This window comes from Genypterus blacodes, unplaced genomic scaffold (assembly GCF_046128005.1).
Source record: "Genypterus blacodes isolate CSIRO-AG114 ecotype Tasmania unplaced genomic scaffold, CSIRO-AGI_Gbla_v1 ptg000061l_1, whole genome shotgun sequence".
Lineage (NCBI taxonomy): Eukaryota > Metazoa > Chordata > Actinopteri > Ophidiiformes > Ophidiidae > Genypterus > Genypterus blacodes.
The window spans coordinates 855,129-870,993 of record NW_027466873.1 but is presented as its reverse complement, the minus strand read 5'-3'; the positions used below and the strand labels follow the sequence as shown (position 1 = coordinate 870,993).

The 15,865-nt window shown below is 45.0% G+C and overlaps 1 protein-coding gene across 1 annotated transcript; it reads right to left on the bottom strand.

The window, feature by feature from the left end:
• Positions 1-262: 262 nt before the first annotated feature.
• Positions 263-11,114, bottom strand: LOC143003533 (uncharacterized). The gene is made up of 13 exons (XM_076154287.1): positions 10,940-11,114; positions 8,358-8,849; positions 4,698-4,745; positions 3,848-3,892; positions 3,242-3,664; positions 2,735-2,767; positions 2,584-2,649; positions 2,355-2,453; positions 1,996-2,133; positions 1,805-1,849; positions 1,585-1,707; positions 1,418-1,501; positions 263-1,286 (listed from the first exon to the last, which is right to left on the bottom strand). The coding sequence occupies exons 1-12, from the start codon at positions 10,982-10,984 to the stop codon at positions 1,433-1,435; spliced, it is 1,626 nt and encodes a 541-aa protein (XP_076010402.1). The 5' UTR covers positions 10,985-11,114; the 3' UTR covers positions 263-1,286; positions 1,418-1,432.
• Between the last annotated feature and the right edge of the window lie 4,751 nt (positions 11,115-15,865).

Sequence of the window (15,865 nt, the reverse complement as noted above, 5' to 3'; positions counted from 1 at the left end):
TAGCATTGAAGGAACTGGGTCCAAATCAGGACCTCTGCAACCCTGAACTTGATTGGCAAGTATAGACTCAGCCCTGTGCTGACATCATCTTCCAAAGTAAACGTTTTAAATATGCCTACTGTTGTTCATGATAGGACCAGGCTGAAGACCTTTTACTTTGAACAGAAAATTGACACAGCAGACTCTTGACATCAGTATATTCTGGGTATTTGTCAACATCTACTGTATAGGAATGAGTAAAGTAGTCCAACAGACACCAACGTTATGAGTTACAGCTTTATTCCAAGGTGGATCAGGTCAGCCCATCAACAGCCCACCAGTGACCCTCACATCACAATTTCCCCCATGCTCCAGAGCTCCACACCGGGAACACAACTGTACCACATCATATGGTCTATACAAAACAAATTAGAAAAGAAAAAGAACAACAAGTGATCTGAGCTCATCCCCTCATGTCTATCCTTCCCCAGGCTTTTAAGAGTTTCTTCATCAATGAAAAGGACGCTGCAGAAGGTTCCTTCAAAGTCACAACAACATGAGGGAGATTCAGCGAGAAACCCAGCTTTACTTTTGGAACCTTGTACTTAAATCAATCCCTTTCAATTATAAAAACCATTGGATCTCGAGCTACAAACGCTTCATAGTAGAAGCGCTGGGTGGGGACACACGCAGGTGGATGAGAGACGATGGAGAGAACCGGAGCAGGTAAGAGAGGACAGGAAACGAGGCTAGGACAAATGTTGCAGCAATGTTTCACGAGTAAAGGGAGCACGATGAGCAATTTTGAAATGAGTAAAAACACCCCTCCCACCCATATAACCCACGTGTAGAGATCCTAGCCTCATCTGTGCTACAGTATTCATATACATTGTGCAGTATGGCTGCAGTGGACGCAGATGTGCTGGAGACGTGCTAGCGTTAAGAAACAAGGCACTGCCATATTCATCTTTTAGGGAACACAATCTCTACAGCACGTCTGCCTCCACAGCAGTCAATGCAAATCCACCGCCCATGCTTCAAGGGAGAAATACAGATTTAAGTTGGGTTTCTGTGACAACACTTAAATGGCAATAGTCCAGTCTTGTTCTGCAGTTCTTAATGTGGCAGTTTTGGCATGTTGACGTCTGGTTGGGTGTTCAAAACGGGAACCATGGTGAGAAAGGCACTTCAGCGTGTGGATGTCCCTCTGTTCTCCCAGCAGTCCCTTTGTAAGCCATCAAAATGATTGAGTGAAGATCAGCCGACTCCCAGTTAAGCCTTGAATCCTCCAGACGACTGAGGAGAACCTGAAGGAGACAGGACAGACGCATGAATGCAACATGCGTATGTCTTTGTTTCCCTTTAATAACCTAGTTTCCTTTTCTAAAGCAATGTCTTGTATCAATCAGCTCTTAGAGGCAAACCTAGCTCTACATACCTGTGTGATATGGATTTAGCCCTCAATGGAGACCTCTGGAGCACTGTGTCCATTCAGCATTCCCTCCATTGGCATTGGCACCTCCTGAGTGACAACATGTGGTCAGGTGAGTGCATGGAACATTACTGGGATAATGGTTATGTCTCCTGTAAGGTTGAGTTCTTTACCATGGGGCTGAATTGCATAGGCTCCACCTCAAGCTGCTTTTGACACAGCACCTCGCAGACCTCTGGCTCAGGGACCACAGCCAGGTCTTCTGCTACCTCAGCCGGGCAAGACTCAATGGCATCCTGGGAAGGAAGAGAGAATTGTCAGATGTCTCTAAATATAAATGATATGGCAGCTGTGCAAATTTCCCACATTCAGATTAACTGACTGGGTTCTTACCTTCACTTCCTCAACTTCCAGCTGCTCCACAACTTCCTCTGTAGCCTATGAACAAAAAAACATAAAATTCTTTGATTTTAGTAATGCTTTACATTTAGAGTAAGCACAGAGTAGTTTATCTCGTATACAAAACTATATAGAGCGTCAGACTATTGTTGACACAACAGTTTGATCAAAATTGAGTAACTTACGGCGACTGCGACGACTTCCTCTGCGGCGACTACAGCGGGCTCAGGTTCAGCCACAGGTTCAGGCTCAGGCTCAGCCGGCGTCACTTCCAGGGGTTCCGATAGGCTAGTGAGGGTTTCAGTCACGGGGGTCACAGTTTCCTAAATGAAGCAGAGAGATGAGATCAGTTGAGGTGTAAAATGGGCCCTGGGCTCTAATCGGTGCATGGATGAAGTCACTTTGAAATGTGCAGAAAAATATCCAATACGATTTCCTTCTTCTGAAAATCTTAACATACGACACATTTTGTTTTGTCTTCACGCACCATTGTGGACAGACTGCATTTAGTGTAGTTTGTCGTTATGCATGTGTGTGTTTTCACCTGCAGCACATTGTCAGACTCGGCCATGGCAATTTCCACCGCTGTGGCGGAATCTGTGACAACAAAGTCATCCTCAAGTGTGTCGGCAGGCACAGGAGCCTGGAGACGCGAGAGAAATACAGATACAAGACCACATCAGTGAACAGACATCAATTCAAACCAGGCACGATGACGACGCTTTAGCCTTGTTTTCTTTTACTGTGCATTTGGAAACCGATTGCCAATTTACCTCTGCAACTTCAGCGACGAGGGGTTCTGCCTCTTCTACTGGAGCCTCAGGGGCGGCGACCGGCTCCTGCCAAGACCACAAATAGCAAAGTGTCAGATGCAGAAGTGTTAATTGTTACGACTTTAAATTTCTGCAAGACTCAAATACTTACAGGGAGGATTTCCAAAGACTGAACAGGAGCGTCCTATAGTAACAAAAACACGTCAATAACAAAACAAGTCTGTAATGCAAGTGGTCCAAACTAAAAGTCTGCGTCTCAGATCTAAAGATCTCACCACTGAAGTCCCACTATCTAACACCTAGATGAGCCTATAGTAGGAAAGTAAATCAAAACCAAAGTTGTTTTCTGGAGCCGTCAGACAAAGAATGGCCCGCTGACTGGTTTGGTGGGAGTCACAGCACAGAAGAAGTTTTGTATTCAATCATTTGTGTCGCTTCAGATAAAGAGCTTTTTTTCCGTTTTACAAGTGGGAGACAAATGAATCTACTACTGTTCACACCACATGCAGCATGCAAATGACATTCACAGAACACAAATGAGAAATGCACAACACACTAGTGTTCTTGCACACTTGTCAGGATCATGTACACACTTCTGAAGGGAGGGATTGCCATAAGATGGAGGCGGCAAGTATTTTTAGCAACGTGGCACCCTTACGATTTCAACAGGGACTTCAGTTGCTGCTTCTTCCTTTGGCGCTTCTGCTTCAACTTCAACTGCTGCTGCTGCTTCTTCCTCAACTGGAGCTTCAGGACAGACAGCTGTCACCTCTGCCTCAGTCACTTCTTCTGGCTCAGATATCACTTCACATTCTGCGTCGGCTTCTGGTGCAGAAACGGGCTCAGCAATAAGCTCTGCTGGTTCTTCAGGTACAGCCTCTGGTGCGGCAACAACCTCTGCCACGGCTTCTTCTACTGCCTCAGACACAGCTTCTGTCTCTGCCAAGACCTCAGCCACCACTTCCGGCTCGGGCAAGACCTCAGCCACTACCACAGGCTCCGGCAAGGCCTCAACCTCCACTTCTGTCACTGGCAAGACCTCAGCCTCCACTACTGCCTCTGGCTCACACACAACATGCGTCTGCACATGCAAAAATCAACACAACACATGTTGAGAGACTCCCATGCAACATGGAAACAATGGAGAACAAACTATGATCACACAAGTCACACATGGGTTTTTACTTAATGCCACAATTAACGTTTGACACAATGTAGACAAGCTATGATGAAACAATGTCAAACCATGCAGGATGTGTCTTACCTCTTCAACCTCTGTGGTAGTGACCGCAATTTCTTCTGCCAGAACCTGAAGGATGGAGAAACGGTCTTCAGTTAGGACTGCATGGACCATCGGCTAAATGGCCAATGAACCAGTTAATCCTTACTAAACGCTTTGCAGGGCCAAGAAAGCCTCAATCAGTACATTTATGTGCATGTCAAACTCCCAATTCTAATTAGACTCGTATCCAGTATCTAAGTCTACACTCCTGTCCTTTTAGAAATGTATAGAAAAGGACAAAGGAGCAGATGAATGTGGTTTTCATCCCAGGGCTGTGACCGTGTGAGGGGTCTGCTGACTGACCACAAAGTGCTGTGAAGGTAGGAGCTTAACTCAGAAACATTACACACTTTTCCACTGAAAGGACCGTCTCCTGTCCAGTTACTGCTGCTGCCAAACGCTTGTAAAACATGAGTGGAAATTCTGCGCAAATCCAATTTCCTGCATGCTCTCAATCGTACAACTGTTCTGGTGTGACATTCATGCGTACGATCAAACCCACCTCATGCACAGAGACAGTGTCCACTTATTCACTTCATTATTATTCTTGGTAGTCAGTGAATGCAGCACCAAATGGACTTCCACTGAGAGCAGGGATGCAGATATGGTTTTATATTAAAGTTACTTTAACAAAAGGAAACTATTCTCACCTAGTATGTTTAAGCGCCCCACCTACATTCATACCCACTCCCACCCATGGGTGGGCCACAAAGAAAATACTGGAGCAAAGGTATGTTGGAGTCAAGTCAGAGTATTTAAAGGGTGTTGACAGACCAAGATGGCGAGTGGTGTGACTGGTTGTGAAAACAAAGCAAGGTTGAGTTGATTTTACCTCAGTTTCAACAGGAGCCGTCACTGGAGCCTCAGCAGGGGGCGTGACCTACCGAGAGAGAGAGAAAGAGAGAGGAAGGGTTAAAAACTGACACTTAAACCATATGCTGCATATCCATGTTTGTTCCACAACTAATCGTTAGAAGGTCAAAGGTTGGGAGAGGCGCACACACATGAATGTGCCCACAGCAAAAATCTGCTTTGAGGCCAGAACAGGCACAAAGTGGTGTGTGTGACAGCTGGAAGGCTTACTACACCCAAGACATTTAACTTTGCAATGGTGATCTACACACAGCAACCTCTTCACTGTCTTTGGATACACACATTTAAACAAATCCAAATAAATGTCCTTGCCATGATCAAAATAAGTGCAACGCTGCAGCCATGATCCAAACTACGTAAACATGCCTGAGGGTTACATACATACAAAAAACTTGTCAGGGTCCCTTTAAATGGATTCCACATTTACCATCCATTTACTGGCACAGTTGGCATTAGCCTAAGTGCGTGGAGCCGCAGAGTGCAGCTCATAAATGTTGCATATATTCATGGTCAATTATTTACTCCGTGTCAGCCTCTTTCCAGCATCGGCTAAGTTTAGCTCATACACACTGCACTGGCAGGAAGGGGCCAATAAGACACAAACAAAGTAAGATTATCTTGGTCTAGCCAGAGTCCAAAAATGGAAATTAAAACTTGAGTTTACAATAAAGGCTCAATGTTAGGTGAGGAAACCAGCCCTCAACTTAGGAACAAAAGCCAAGATGGCCAACAGGCACGTGGAGCTGAGGAGTGTATACATTACTCCGACTAGGCTTGGGGGGATGGTATGGAGCAGAGCTAGTGAGAAGGAAGGAAGGAGGCGGGAGGGGAGGGGGGAGGGCAGTGGGCTGCAAAACAGACTGGTTGGTCTCTGGTAGAACATTGTGTCCTAAACCGATCTGTGTACAGATCTGATCTCACTTGCACCACCAAGAAGACAAACTCGGTTCAATCCAAATCTGATCTGAGAGCAGCTGTCTCCCTATAGACGTAGCATGCATATAGAACACAGTGTACCTACTGTACACGGACTGTACTCCATGTTCCAACACCACACACATACCCTGCACTTGTGGGACTATTCAGCAGTTTTATACCGTTACATTTTATTGACACACAATATTGGACATTTAAGGTCCATTCTATGTTGGAAAGGAACAAAAAAAACCCAACACAAGACAAAGCATTAGATGCAGCTGAAGCGTTCCCACAGAGCAACATGTGCAAGAAAGAAAGCTTTGAGGAACTAAACGTCGAGTCAAACCTATAGCCTCACTGATCACATCTTTGTCCTCCACCATTTTACTTCACTAACCGCCAAGACAAATTCTGAAATAACTTCCAACAGTATTCTCCCTCATGCATTTTACATTTCAAGCGTAGATCAAACTAAAAGCAAATCAAAGATGCCTCCAAGACATTGTGTCACTGCAGATTTGTCGTGGTCTTTAAAAAGGCCAAGACAGGTGCTTTAAAGCCCCTCTACACACACACACACACGACATACCAAAGGCTAAACTGCACAGCTGCAAACGCACACGTGGATTAAAACCTTTCAGACCCGCCTCTCACCACCCAAACATAGACCAAACATCCCACCTTCCCGTGCCTGCCCAGTACTCCCAGCAATGAATCAACAAAGTGTAATGGGGCCTTACAGGCTACAACCAAACACCAGTGAGCGAAGGAAGAGGGGGGAAACAAAGGAATGGCAAGACGGATAGGGAGAGGTGTAGCCAGAGGGACTGGGATAGCCATCTTTTGTTAGGTGTGCTACAATAGAAGATGAGAAACAGCACCATCTAGAGTCTCTGGGTTCAGGAGCAGGATGAACATGGGCAGCCATGATGAAGAGGAGGAGGAGGAGGGGAGGAGAAAGAAGAGCAGGGGGGAGGTTAAGAGGGACAGAAGGAGGGGAGCGGAGGGCTGGAGGAACGGAGAGCAAACTGGTACAAAATGTTCAACCTCAGCAGGGGCGCGCCCACCATGCCTACAGGCTACAGAAAGCAGGTCAGACTATTGAGATGTGCAGTCCAATACTCACCTGGGTTGTCGTGATGACCTCTGTAAGCTGGGGGGTCTTCCGTGGACCCCAGAGCCGACTGAATACATGCCCCATTTATGCAGATTCTAGTTGAGCCAAATTTGTAAGTGTTTTAATTCAAATTACAGTCCCTTCAAAATTTAGAATTGGGAAATAAGGACTTGCACTGTATATTTAATCTACAACTGTATGTGTTTGCAGTTAAAGCCAGTTCTTGCAATATTAAATTTTGCAATAGTGCCTGTGCATGTTTGTGTGAGTCCAGAGCATATATGGCACATGTGCACACAGCGAAGGAGCTGAGACGAAGTGGGAGGGAAAAGGGGGTTGGATGGAGTGGGAGGGACGGGGCGGATTCTGACACAGCCTGACCACACAATGTATGGAAATGATCTCCTATAGAAACCTCTATTGGTCCTTTATAGCTCCGTGTGTTGACACTGGGAGCAAACTGCCTGGTCTGTGCATCACGGGGTCGAGGCTCAGGTGCTGGGAGCAAAGATCGTGCATTTGTGTGCGTATATGAACGACTGATATGAAGACATGTGCGCACAGATTGTGTTTAGGCATTTGCATGCGTTTTGTGTGCCGAGTTTAGTACACGTGTGACACAGTATGTACAGAGTGCTGCTCATGTGTACATGAGCACACACATGGCCCTGTAGTCCACAAAGAGAACATTCTGTACCCAAAATGCGCTCATGGTGGCTGCATGCTGAGCTCGGCTACATAAAGGAGATTTACACATTTAGATATACAAAGAAAGCTTGAATCAAATTCTTTGGAAAATGTCAGCTTCAAATTATCAAAATCAGTTCAATGTCTTTCAGTGCGTACATATGGCTACATTTCATAGAAAACCACTATGACCAGCCCCAACCAGTCTATACAAGAAAAAAGCAGACTTAAGTAGGCACATGCTTATTCTATGTCAGGCACTGTAAAGTGTAGGGTTGGAGCTAGAATGTAGGTGTTAATATGTAATTGCTGCTGAAAATACTCTCCCACTGGTGCACCCAATGCTCTCTTCCACACCATCCTCTTTGCTAAAAGGGAACACGTTGTTCCTTCTGCCTGCCGCCCCCCCACAAACTCCTCCTCACTCCTCCCATAAAGACCCAGTCACAGCAATAAATTTCACAGCACGTGCTTGACCAGTGGCGTCTAAACTGGTATTTCAAGACACGTATGACAACGGCAGACAGCTCATGCATAGACTTCAACCACAGACGCACGTGGAGATTTGAGGCTCCATTTCCTCCCCTATAGGAAGGCAACGTGGAGGAAAATTGCCATGCCTGATCTGGGCCTATTGTCCCGTTAAAACCGTAGATGCTTAAAAATAAAATGGAACACGAGTAGGAACCACCACAACACCTCCAGAGGAGCCAGAAAAGATTCCTTACATAAAGGCTTCCTGAGCCCCAACAAATGCCAGGGAGGTTCAACAAAGAACCTGGAAATGCTCCTGATTGAGCAGTTTAGCACTCAAGGTGGAAAAACCCAAGTATTTACACCCCCCATTGAGAAGAACACACATTTCCCACCACGTATATGTAATAAATTGCCCCTCACCTCAGTTACTGGCTCTGGTTCAGGAATGATAGGTTCAGCCACAGCCTCTTGTTCTATGGCAGGTTCGGGTTCAGCCTCGGCCTCCTGTTCAATGGCAGGTTCGGGTTCAGCCTCAGGTTCTATGGCAGCTTCAACTGTAGGGGGCTCCACTGGAAGCTCCTCGACCACTGGTGCCTCCTCAGCGACTGCAAGAGGGACTTCTGCAGGAACTTCAGCTGGGGTCTGTTCCAACTCCACAACCTCAGGCTCTGGAGCCTCCACCTCCACTGCGATGGGTGCTGCAACGGGTTCTTCCACAACTGGTTCTGGTACCGCTTGGGGTGCCTCCACAATAGGGACGGCAATGGGAACAGGCTCAGGGATCTTTACTGGAGCTGGCGGTTTAACTGCCTTAGGGGCAGCAGAAGGGGGCGCCCCTACCGCGACGGCAGGGGTGGCTTTGGCCGGAGGGTTGGCCGCATGCTGCTCTTCAAGGGTTCTCCTCAGGGCTTGCTGCAGGTTTCAAAAGAACACATGAGATTAATTTAACATACTCAAGACATAAGAAACAGTATTATGGCGTAAAATGGGAGGGCAAATCAAATCAAGAACTTGTTGAACCAATTGTTGGTAAGGACATTGTCCAGTAAACATGCTGATGTTTGTGCGTTTCAAACATGTTTTGCTCTACAGGAATGCCATACTGTCCAGGTCCAACATGTTTTTCAGCTTTGGACAAAAAGCCCCTGGGCTGTTAAGGTTGGGGAATGAGACCATGGTGAGAGGCGGTGGCCAAGTGGGACCAGCAGAGTTAGTTAAATAATGGGAGATAATTTGTTGAATCAAAGCGTTCCTGACAGGTCTGCTGAAGCGGGAATGGAAACTGCCCGAGTCAGCAGCACTGATGGGTGCCCCGCAGGACACAGTTGGGCCTAATCACATAATCAGGTTCTTATCAAAGCCCGAAATGCCTTTGTCGTTGACAGCCAGTTAGGTATTCACAGTGCAGTGTCGGCGGGCGCACACACTCCTGTGTGCATACGTGTACATGCCCCTCCAGCTATCTGCCATCAAAACAGCCCCTCCCTCTTATCAGCCCATAAATAGTTGGAAGTCTAAACATCAGTGCAAGAGGGGACCGATAGAAAATGACTCAAGAGCTCAGCAACATGTCTGATACACTCTACTTTAGCTCTCATTACCCAACCATGGTCACCAAAAACATGCGAGTGGTTATTGTGGATACAAAGGTTGAATAAGACCACTGAAAGTACAGCAAGTCTGGTTCCCTCTGACAGACCGATATCTCAGCCACATGATGATAACACTAATCTGCAAGTGTCTTCCAGGGCCAGTTTTTACTGTGTCACCGGCAGATCGGGAGACTGGGGGAGATTGTGCAGACGCCAATCTGGCAAAGTAGAGGGGGAGACATTCCTTCAGTCAACACACTACCAAATACAGGCCTGTGGTGTTGAGAGCCAGGAACTGACCTCTGAGTAGCTTAAGGCAAACAGGGGGGGAGGACTGAGGAAGAATGTCGCAAATTCCTCACCCAGAGGTCTCACTGTGGCTTTAAGCTCAACTCAAGCATCGTCAAACCCATCCTTGAGTGAAAAAGCATTCACATTCGTTCTTCAATTAAGGGAAACAACTACATGTCTCATTAAAAAAAAACTTGGCATTAAGTGGAAAGAAAAGGCATTTCATGGTAAAAGCACGGGCTTAACCTTTGACCTCTGATGTAGGGGATTACCACGCTATCTTCCTCACTCACTAAACAACCCCCCACACAAAGGCCACACCCACCTTTTGGGCACTGAATGTTCAAAAGTAAAATTCCTCAACCAGTAAGGGGAAGGGGCAGAGTGAGGGTGTCCAGTTACAAATTGACTGGGGGGGCTGGATGAAACGTGGTTGTGTGCGTTGGGGGGATGGGTGCAGGTCGAACAGACTTGGGTTAAATATTTGCAAAGAGGCCATTGTGGACAAAAGGTGCAACTACCAAAATATTAAAATTTGTGCACGGCAAGCATCCAGTCATGTAGGGTTTATTCATTTAATATGTGATGTTGAAGCATGGTCGCGCCATTTCATTCCACGTTTAGAGCCTTGCGTAATTAGGTTCAGCACTTTGGATGGTGGAGCCATTTTACGCGCGCGGTGCGTGGAGCGCGTGCTGGACCAGAGCGCCTCAGATGGAAAAGCTAACAAGAGCGCGTGAATGTTTGCAGTTAAGCGCCATACTAATTAGCGATTAGCATCAATAACCCCAAATGGAAGTATAAAGACAATAGAAATGTTTTTCTCATTAGCTAAAATACATTTCTTTTGTCTCCCGCGTGGCCCCTCAAGTGCTAATCGCCCACTTTGTGGCCAATTGTTTGTTTGGCGAAGCGGTGCATGTGGAAAACACGGTTGTATTTGTCATGTTAACGAGATTTTAATCCACACAAAACAGTCAAAACACCTTCACCGCTAATTATTTATTCATTTAATTCTACTTTCTGAGCTCGGTTTCAGGGCATCTCTTAGCTAGACATTTTAAAATACGGATAACGGGGTGAATAAAACCGTAGGAGAGTGCGCCTGCCACCACTTACCGCCCTCTTCGTGCGGCGCTTGTTCTTCTTCCTCTTGCTGGGCATGATGGTGTGCGATGATGGGGGACAACAAGTAGGAACTAAGAAACTAAGACGGCTGCGAGGCTGGCAGAACAACGTGGGCCCTTATAAAGCCCTCACTTTCTCTGTTACCTTCTGTCCGAACCTATGGGAGAACCGGGATGGAGAACTTGGGGGGCGTGGCAAGGGAGGGAGGGGGGCAGAGAGACGCCGAGCTCACACATGCGCCATACAGACACACGCACGTGCACAATAGTCGAGCGGAGAAGATTATATCAGGGGATACCTGCGGGCTCATTGGTGGGCTCGCGTTTTATATCCAGCCAATCAACGCAAAGGCAGGGGGGGGGGGGCGGCAAGAGAGGGAGAGAGATACAGGGGAGGTGGGAAGAGAGAGAGAGAGAGAGAGAGAGAGAGTGTGGCCCCTGGGCTTTTGCTGCCACACCCCCTTTCCTTGCTGAAAATGTTTTCTGAGAAACACGTGGACTGCATGCACTCACACATTTCCCACTTTCCCTTTATCTATTTTCATTCAGCAGCTTTCATGTAAAATTCAATCAAAAGCCTGCCGCGTTTGAAATGGGAAATCAACAAAGAGGTAGCAAAGAGCCTTGTATGTCCTCACCCCCACTGTCGGCTTTTATTTTCTTCCTCTGTTGTTTTTTCTTCTTTTTTTTAACTCAAAGTTTGAAAAAGGATTTCATTGTGTGTGAGAATAATGAAAAAGAATGCGTAAGTGTGTACGCCCACCGTCATGCTGCATCAGTTGTGCACACATAGTTCCCACTCCTACAGCTGTACTCATGCATAATTTAGCGGAAAATAAGAAAAATGGTCATCACAGTTAGTCATATGATTTGCTCACTGAAAGCATCAACATAAACCCTCCATTAAACACATGTCAGGGGCCAATTATGACTTTTGTGAGGCATACAAGCATCTCACGCTTTTCACCAAACTGACTTATCAATCGGGTGTCAGAGGTCAGGCATGCCCACTTGCCAGACTTTGTGTACGGCAAATATTAGCAAACGATTACAAGCTGGCTCCACCTATGCACTGTGTGAGCGCGGATGGATTACATCCATACAGCACTTCTACATATCACCAACCAACTCCTATTCCGAACCGGTGATATTTCCATTATAGCGGCTGCAGCTCGAGCTACAGCTGTTGCAGGAGCTGAACCGGTGACCTTTCCATCCCTGAATGGTTACGATACATTTGCTCAACATGGCGTCTAAATTTTGTATCCCTATTTTTCGAGGGAAGATGTGTGTCTCCTGTGTTGCTGTTTTCACAATTTCCTTTCAAAATCAACAAAAATGGCCAAATTAGGTTGTTCACACTGCCTGAAAACCTGTTCCTCCACTTTGGGGCTGTTTTACTCAAGTTTACTCATAATAGACCAACTTGACATTTCAGTGATGTTGTGAATTTAAATGTACAACATTTACATAATCCTCCGCAGCTGCTGGACAGTCGCTGTAACCACAAATTCAGTGAAGAGTGAATTTTCAGTGCATTTTGGAAGATTTTTTGCCAGCAAAGCATAGGATTATGTAACTGTAACTCTGGGTGCCTGAAGGAAATGTCCCTGAGGAGCTCTGAGATGTTGATGAACAGTAGCGAAGACCTGGAGGGGCACCTTGAGTGTGTTAACTGCCCCAGGTCTGTTTGCATCATGCCTTTACACACAGCTTTGCCGTTTGATGTGCTCAACTGGCTAAACTTCCTCAACTTCCCTTGTCACAGTTATTTTGCTGCAAAGTAGGTCTTGTTTGCTTGTGTTTTTGACAGATGTCAACAAAACTTGGTCAGCAGGTTGGACATGATCCAGGGAACAATATAGGGCGTTTTGCCTTACTACATTTTCCACCGTTTACATTTTTTTCTCTGTTGTCAAGCATTTTGCAACAACTCTAATTCTACATGCAGAATATATGCACCAAGCTGGACAAATGTTTTATGTTTCTTTTTTGACATACCTCATTGTTTTGTTAGAACTAGCTACCAAATGTGAGTGGGCTTGGCTCATTCTTCAAAAAGTCTACTGTCACCAAACTTGATGCACATGTCCACTACACTACTTGTGCAAAAACGTCAATCAACCTGTTGGCACTAACAATAGTTCAATATAAACTTTAAACTTTGGAACTGGACATGGTAGAGTCACCAGTTTGTTGTGTTGTCAGTAGGGATGGGGGTGGGGGGTCCAGTCCTCAACCTGTTAAATTTGATCATGACGATACAGAGTCATAATTGGAGAACTGCTCGGCTCAAAATTAGTTCCAAAAGCTAGTTACAATTGTTTTTTGAGTTTCCTTTCTGTATTTGCATGTTCTCTCTTGTTTCCCCTTGGCATTCCAGAGACTTCTGAATTGCCTATAGGTAAAAATACGAACATGAACATGTTGAACATCATGCACTCGACAATTTCATACTGCATGTTTTCACTGCAATTTAAGTTTGCAGGGAATTTAACAAAAACACAGATTGAATCAAAAGCTTTCCATCATTTGCTTAATCAATTTATGATAGGAAGAAAACCGGGTGAGGAAATGCAGAATGTTTATTTGTTTGTGTGCTTCTTTAAATAGATGAGTAGATGATCAATAATAGATTATGCTGGATTCTTATGTTGGCTTTTGCAGTTTGAAACATATTCAGAAACGGTGAGTAAAGCCGGCACCCAGACATATGTGGGTCAGTCTCACTGTGCAGGAGCATTAATGGTTTTGTTTTCTAAAGTTGGGACAGTTTTGCCAGGCCTTCCACAGCACATCACCAGTTTCTCAGCCACCCGCCTCCCAGCAATCAACCATGATCACAGACAGCTGTTGGCCATCGCTTGCACCTGCTGACCATCACATCACATCACGGCCCACTATACACACCCGACACTCTTCGCTCACTGTTTTATAAGAGTTTTTTGCATTTATTTGGGTTGAATCAAAGTTTTAACGGCTGTGTTTACGGCTGACCGTGCTTGACGGCTGGTTAAGCACGGTCAGTGTGATTTGGGACAGCTGAACATGGTTGATAATTAGGCACAGCTGCAGTGGATTGTGTGATCAAGTCCTCACCTCATTATCTTCTGTTTCAGTGACACCAGGGCAGGTTGGGAGAAAGACAGGTGAAGGGATGGACGTATAGACAAGCGAGTAGTTGCGATGAACTCAAGATACTTAGCACCTACGCTCTATTTTGAGTTATTATTTTGTTCTACTGCACTCAATAAAGCTTTGTGCCTCTATTCACCATTTGTCAGCACGTTTGTACATCCCTGTAACAGACCCTTATGACCCCCCGTTAAGTAAATACAGTAGATCTTATCTTACAGCATTTGTTCCTGACACTACCAGTCCTGTAACAGGCTGAGCAGGATTCCAACAACAGCTGCCACACTGCAGACATGCTTTTTCTACAATGTGTAATCTATTTTAGTTGTAAAAATCAACAAATAATTTGATTTTGATCACTTGCTGTTGTTTTGGTCTTGTAGGTATAGCGGTTGTTGAATTTTCTCAATTCAAGAAACATATTTTTTCACAAGGATATACAGATTGAAGTCTGTGAGTTTGGAAAGAACACATTGTATAAAAGTAGATGTAGAAAGAAGATTTGTTGTCATTTTTAATGTGCGTACACATTATACTGTACTAGTAAACAAAGACTTTGAATGACGACATGATATGAATAGACAGCTGTGAGTACCAGCACACCTCCACCAATTAACAACGATGACTGCAGTGTTTCCTTTACACACACACACATGTAACTTACAGTACAGTTTGTAATACCCACTCATGTTTGTGGGTAAATTAGTGTTGTATACGTGTATATGTGTGTAGGGGGAGTTCCTAGTCAGACGAATAACAACCAACAGAGAGGAACAGAAAAGCCTTTCAGTATCAGCTGGTCAGAGGAAGCTGACGTCTTTAAATAGGCTGTACACACACACACACACACACAGACCCACACAAACACATGACGTAATTGGCGTTGTGATAGCATTGTTAGACAAACCAAACAAAAGCTCTTCCAGTACACTGTTGCTTTAAACAAACTTATCAGAAACTAGTCAAATGCTGCTTTTGGAAGAGAACCACTTGGATAGCTTCAAAAAGTCTGTCATGCTACTTTATCACATAGTTGATGAGAAGAATAACTGGAATCATGTCACGCTGATTTTTCGTGGTGAAGGATGACTCGTGATCACTTATCTCCTCATCTCTGGGACCAGTGCATATGGTGTTTGTATCTCTCAAATCTCAATTGTTTCATTCTCAGAGTTGTGATTTGGTTTGTTTGATGTAAATTATTATCATTTATCATGGGAAATATTATTCATGGTGGTGGTTAATTTGGTCACCATTCGGTATATTGCTGACTTAAAGCTGCATTCATCTATATTTAGGCACAAATAGGCAGAAAAAAGTGGCAGACACACAACCCTGAAAAATGCAGGCATACCAAGTTAAAATGGCTCTATGTACAAACAATGGCTAAAATGATGAAAATGTGCATTGGCGGTGTTTACGTCTGTTTGTTCACTGTCCTCATTCTGGATGAGAGATACGATATCAGACGTGATCTTCTGCTGAGCTGAACAGCTGTGATGTCTATATGTTATTTCAGGTTTCTCATCAGTCTCTCCTGAGGCTTGGGCTACTCTGTGGGTCAGCCAGAGTTCAGTCATTTATTAACCTCTGTTTTGTTTTATGAACGTAAGGATACAACATATCCTTTTTGGTGTCCTTTAAAAGTCACACAGTCTGATTAGTAACACAATTACTGTTCCACATTGATAACAACTAACTTACTAACTCCAGCCAAGTATGAATTGATCTGCAATGGAAGTTAACATTTGGCCCAGGACACCCGAGGGCCCAAGCAATGGGT

Excerpts from the sequence above, each read along its gene's own strand:
- LOC143003533 (XM_076154287.1), bottom strand. The coding sequence starts at position 10,984 with ATGCCCAGCAAGAGGAAGAAGAACAAGCGCCGCACGAAGAGGGCG. Across the intron at positions 8,850-10,939 it reads AGCGCCGCACGAAGAGGGCG|CAAGCCCTGAGGAGAACCCT; the intron begins GTAAGTGGTGGC and ends TGAAACCTGCAG. Across the intron at positions 1,850-1,995 it reads AGGAAGTCGTCGCAGTCGCC|GCTACAGAGGAAGTTGTGGA; the intron begins GTAAGTTACTCA and ends TTTTGTTCATAG.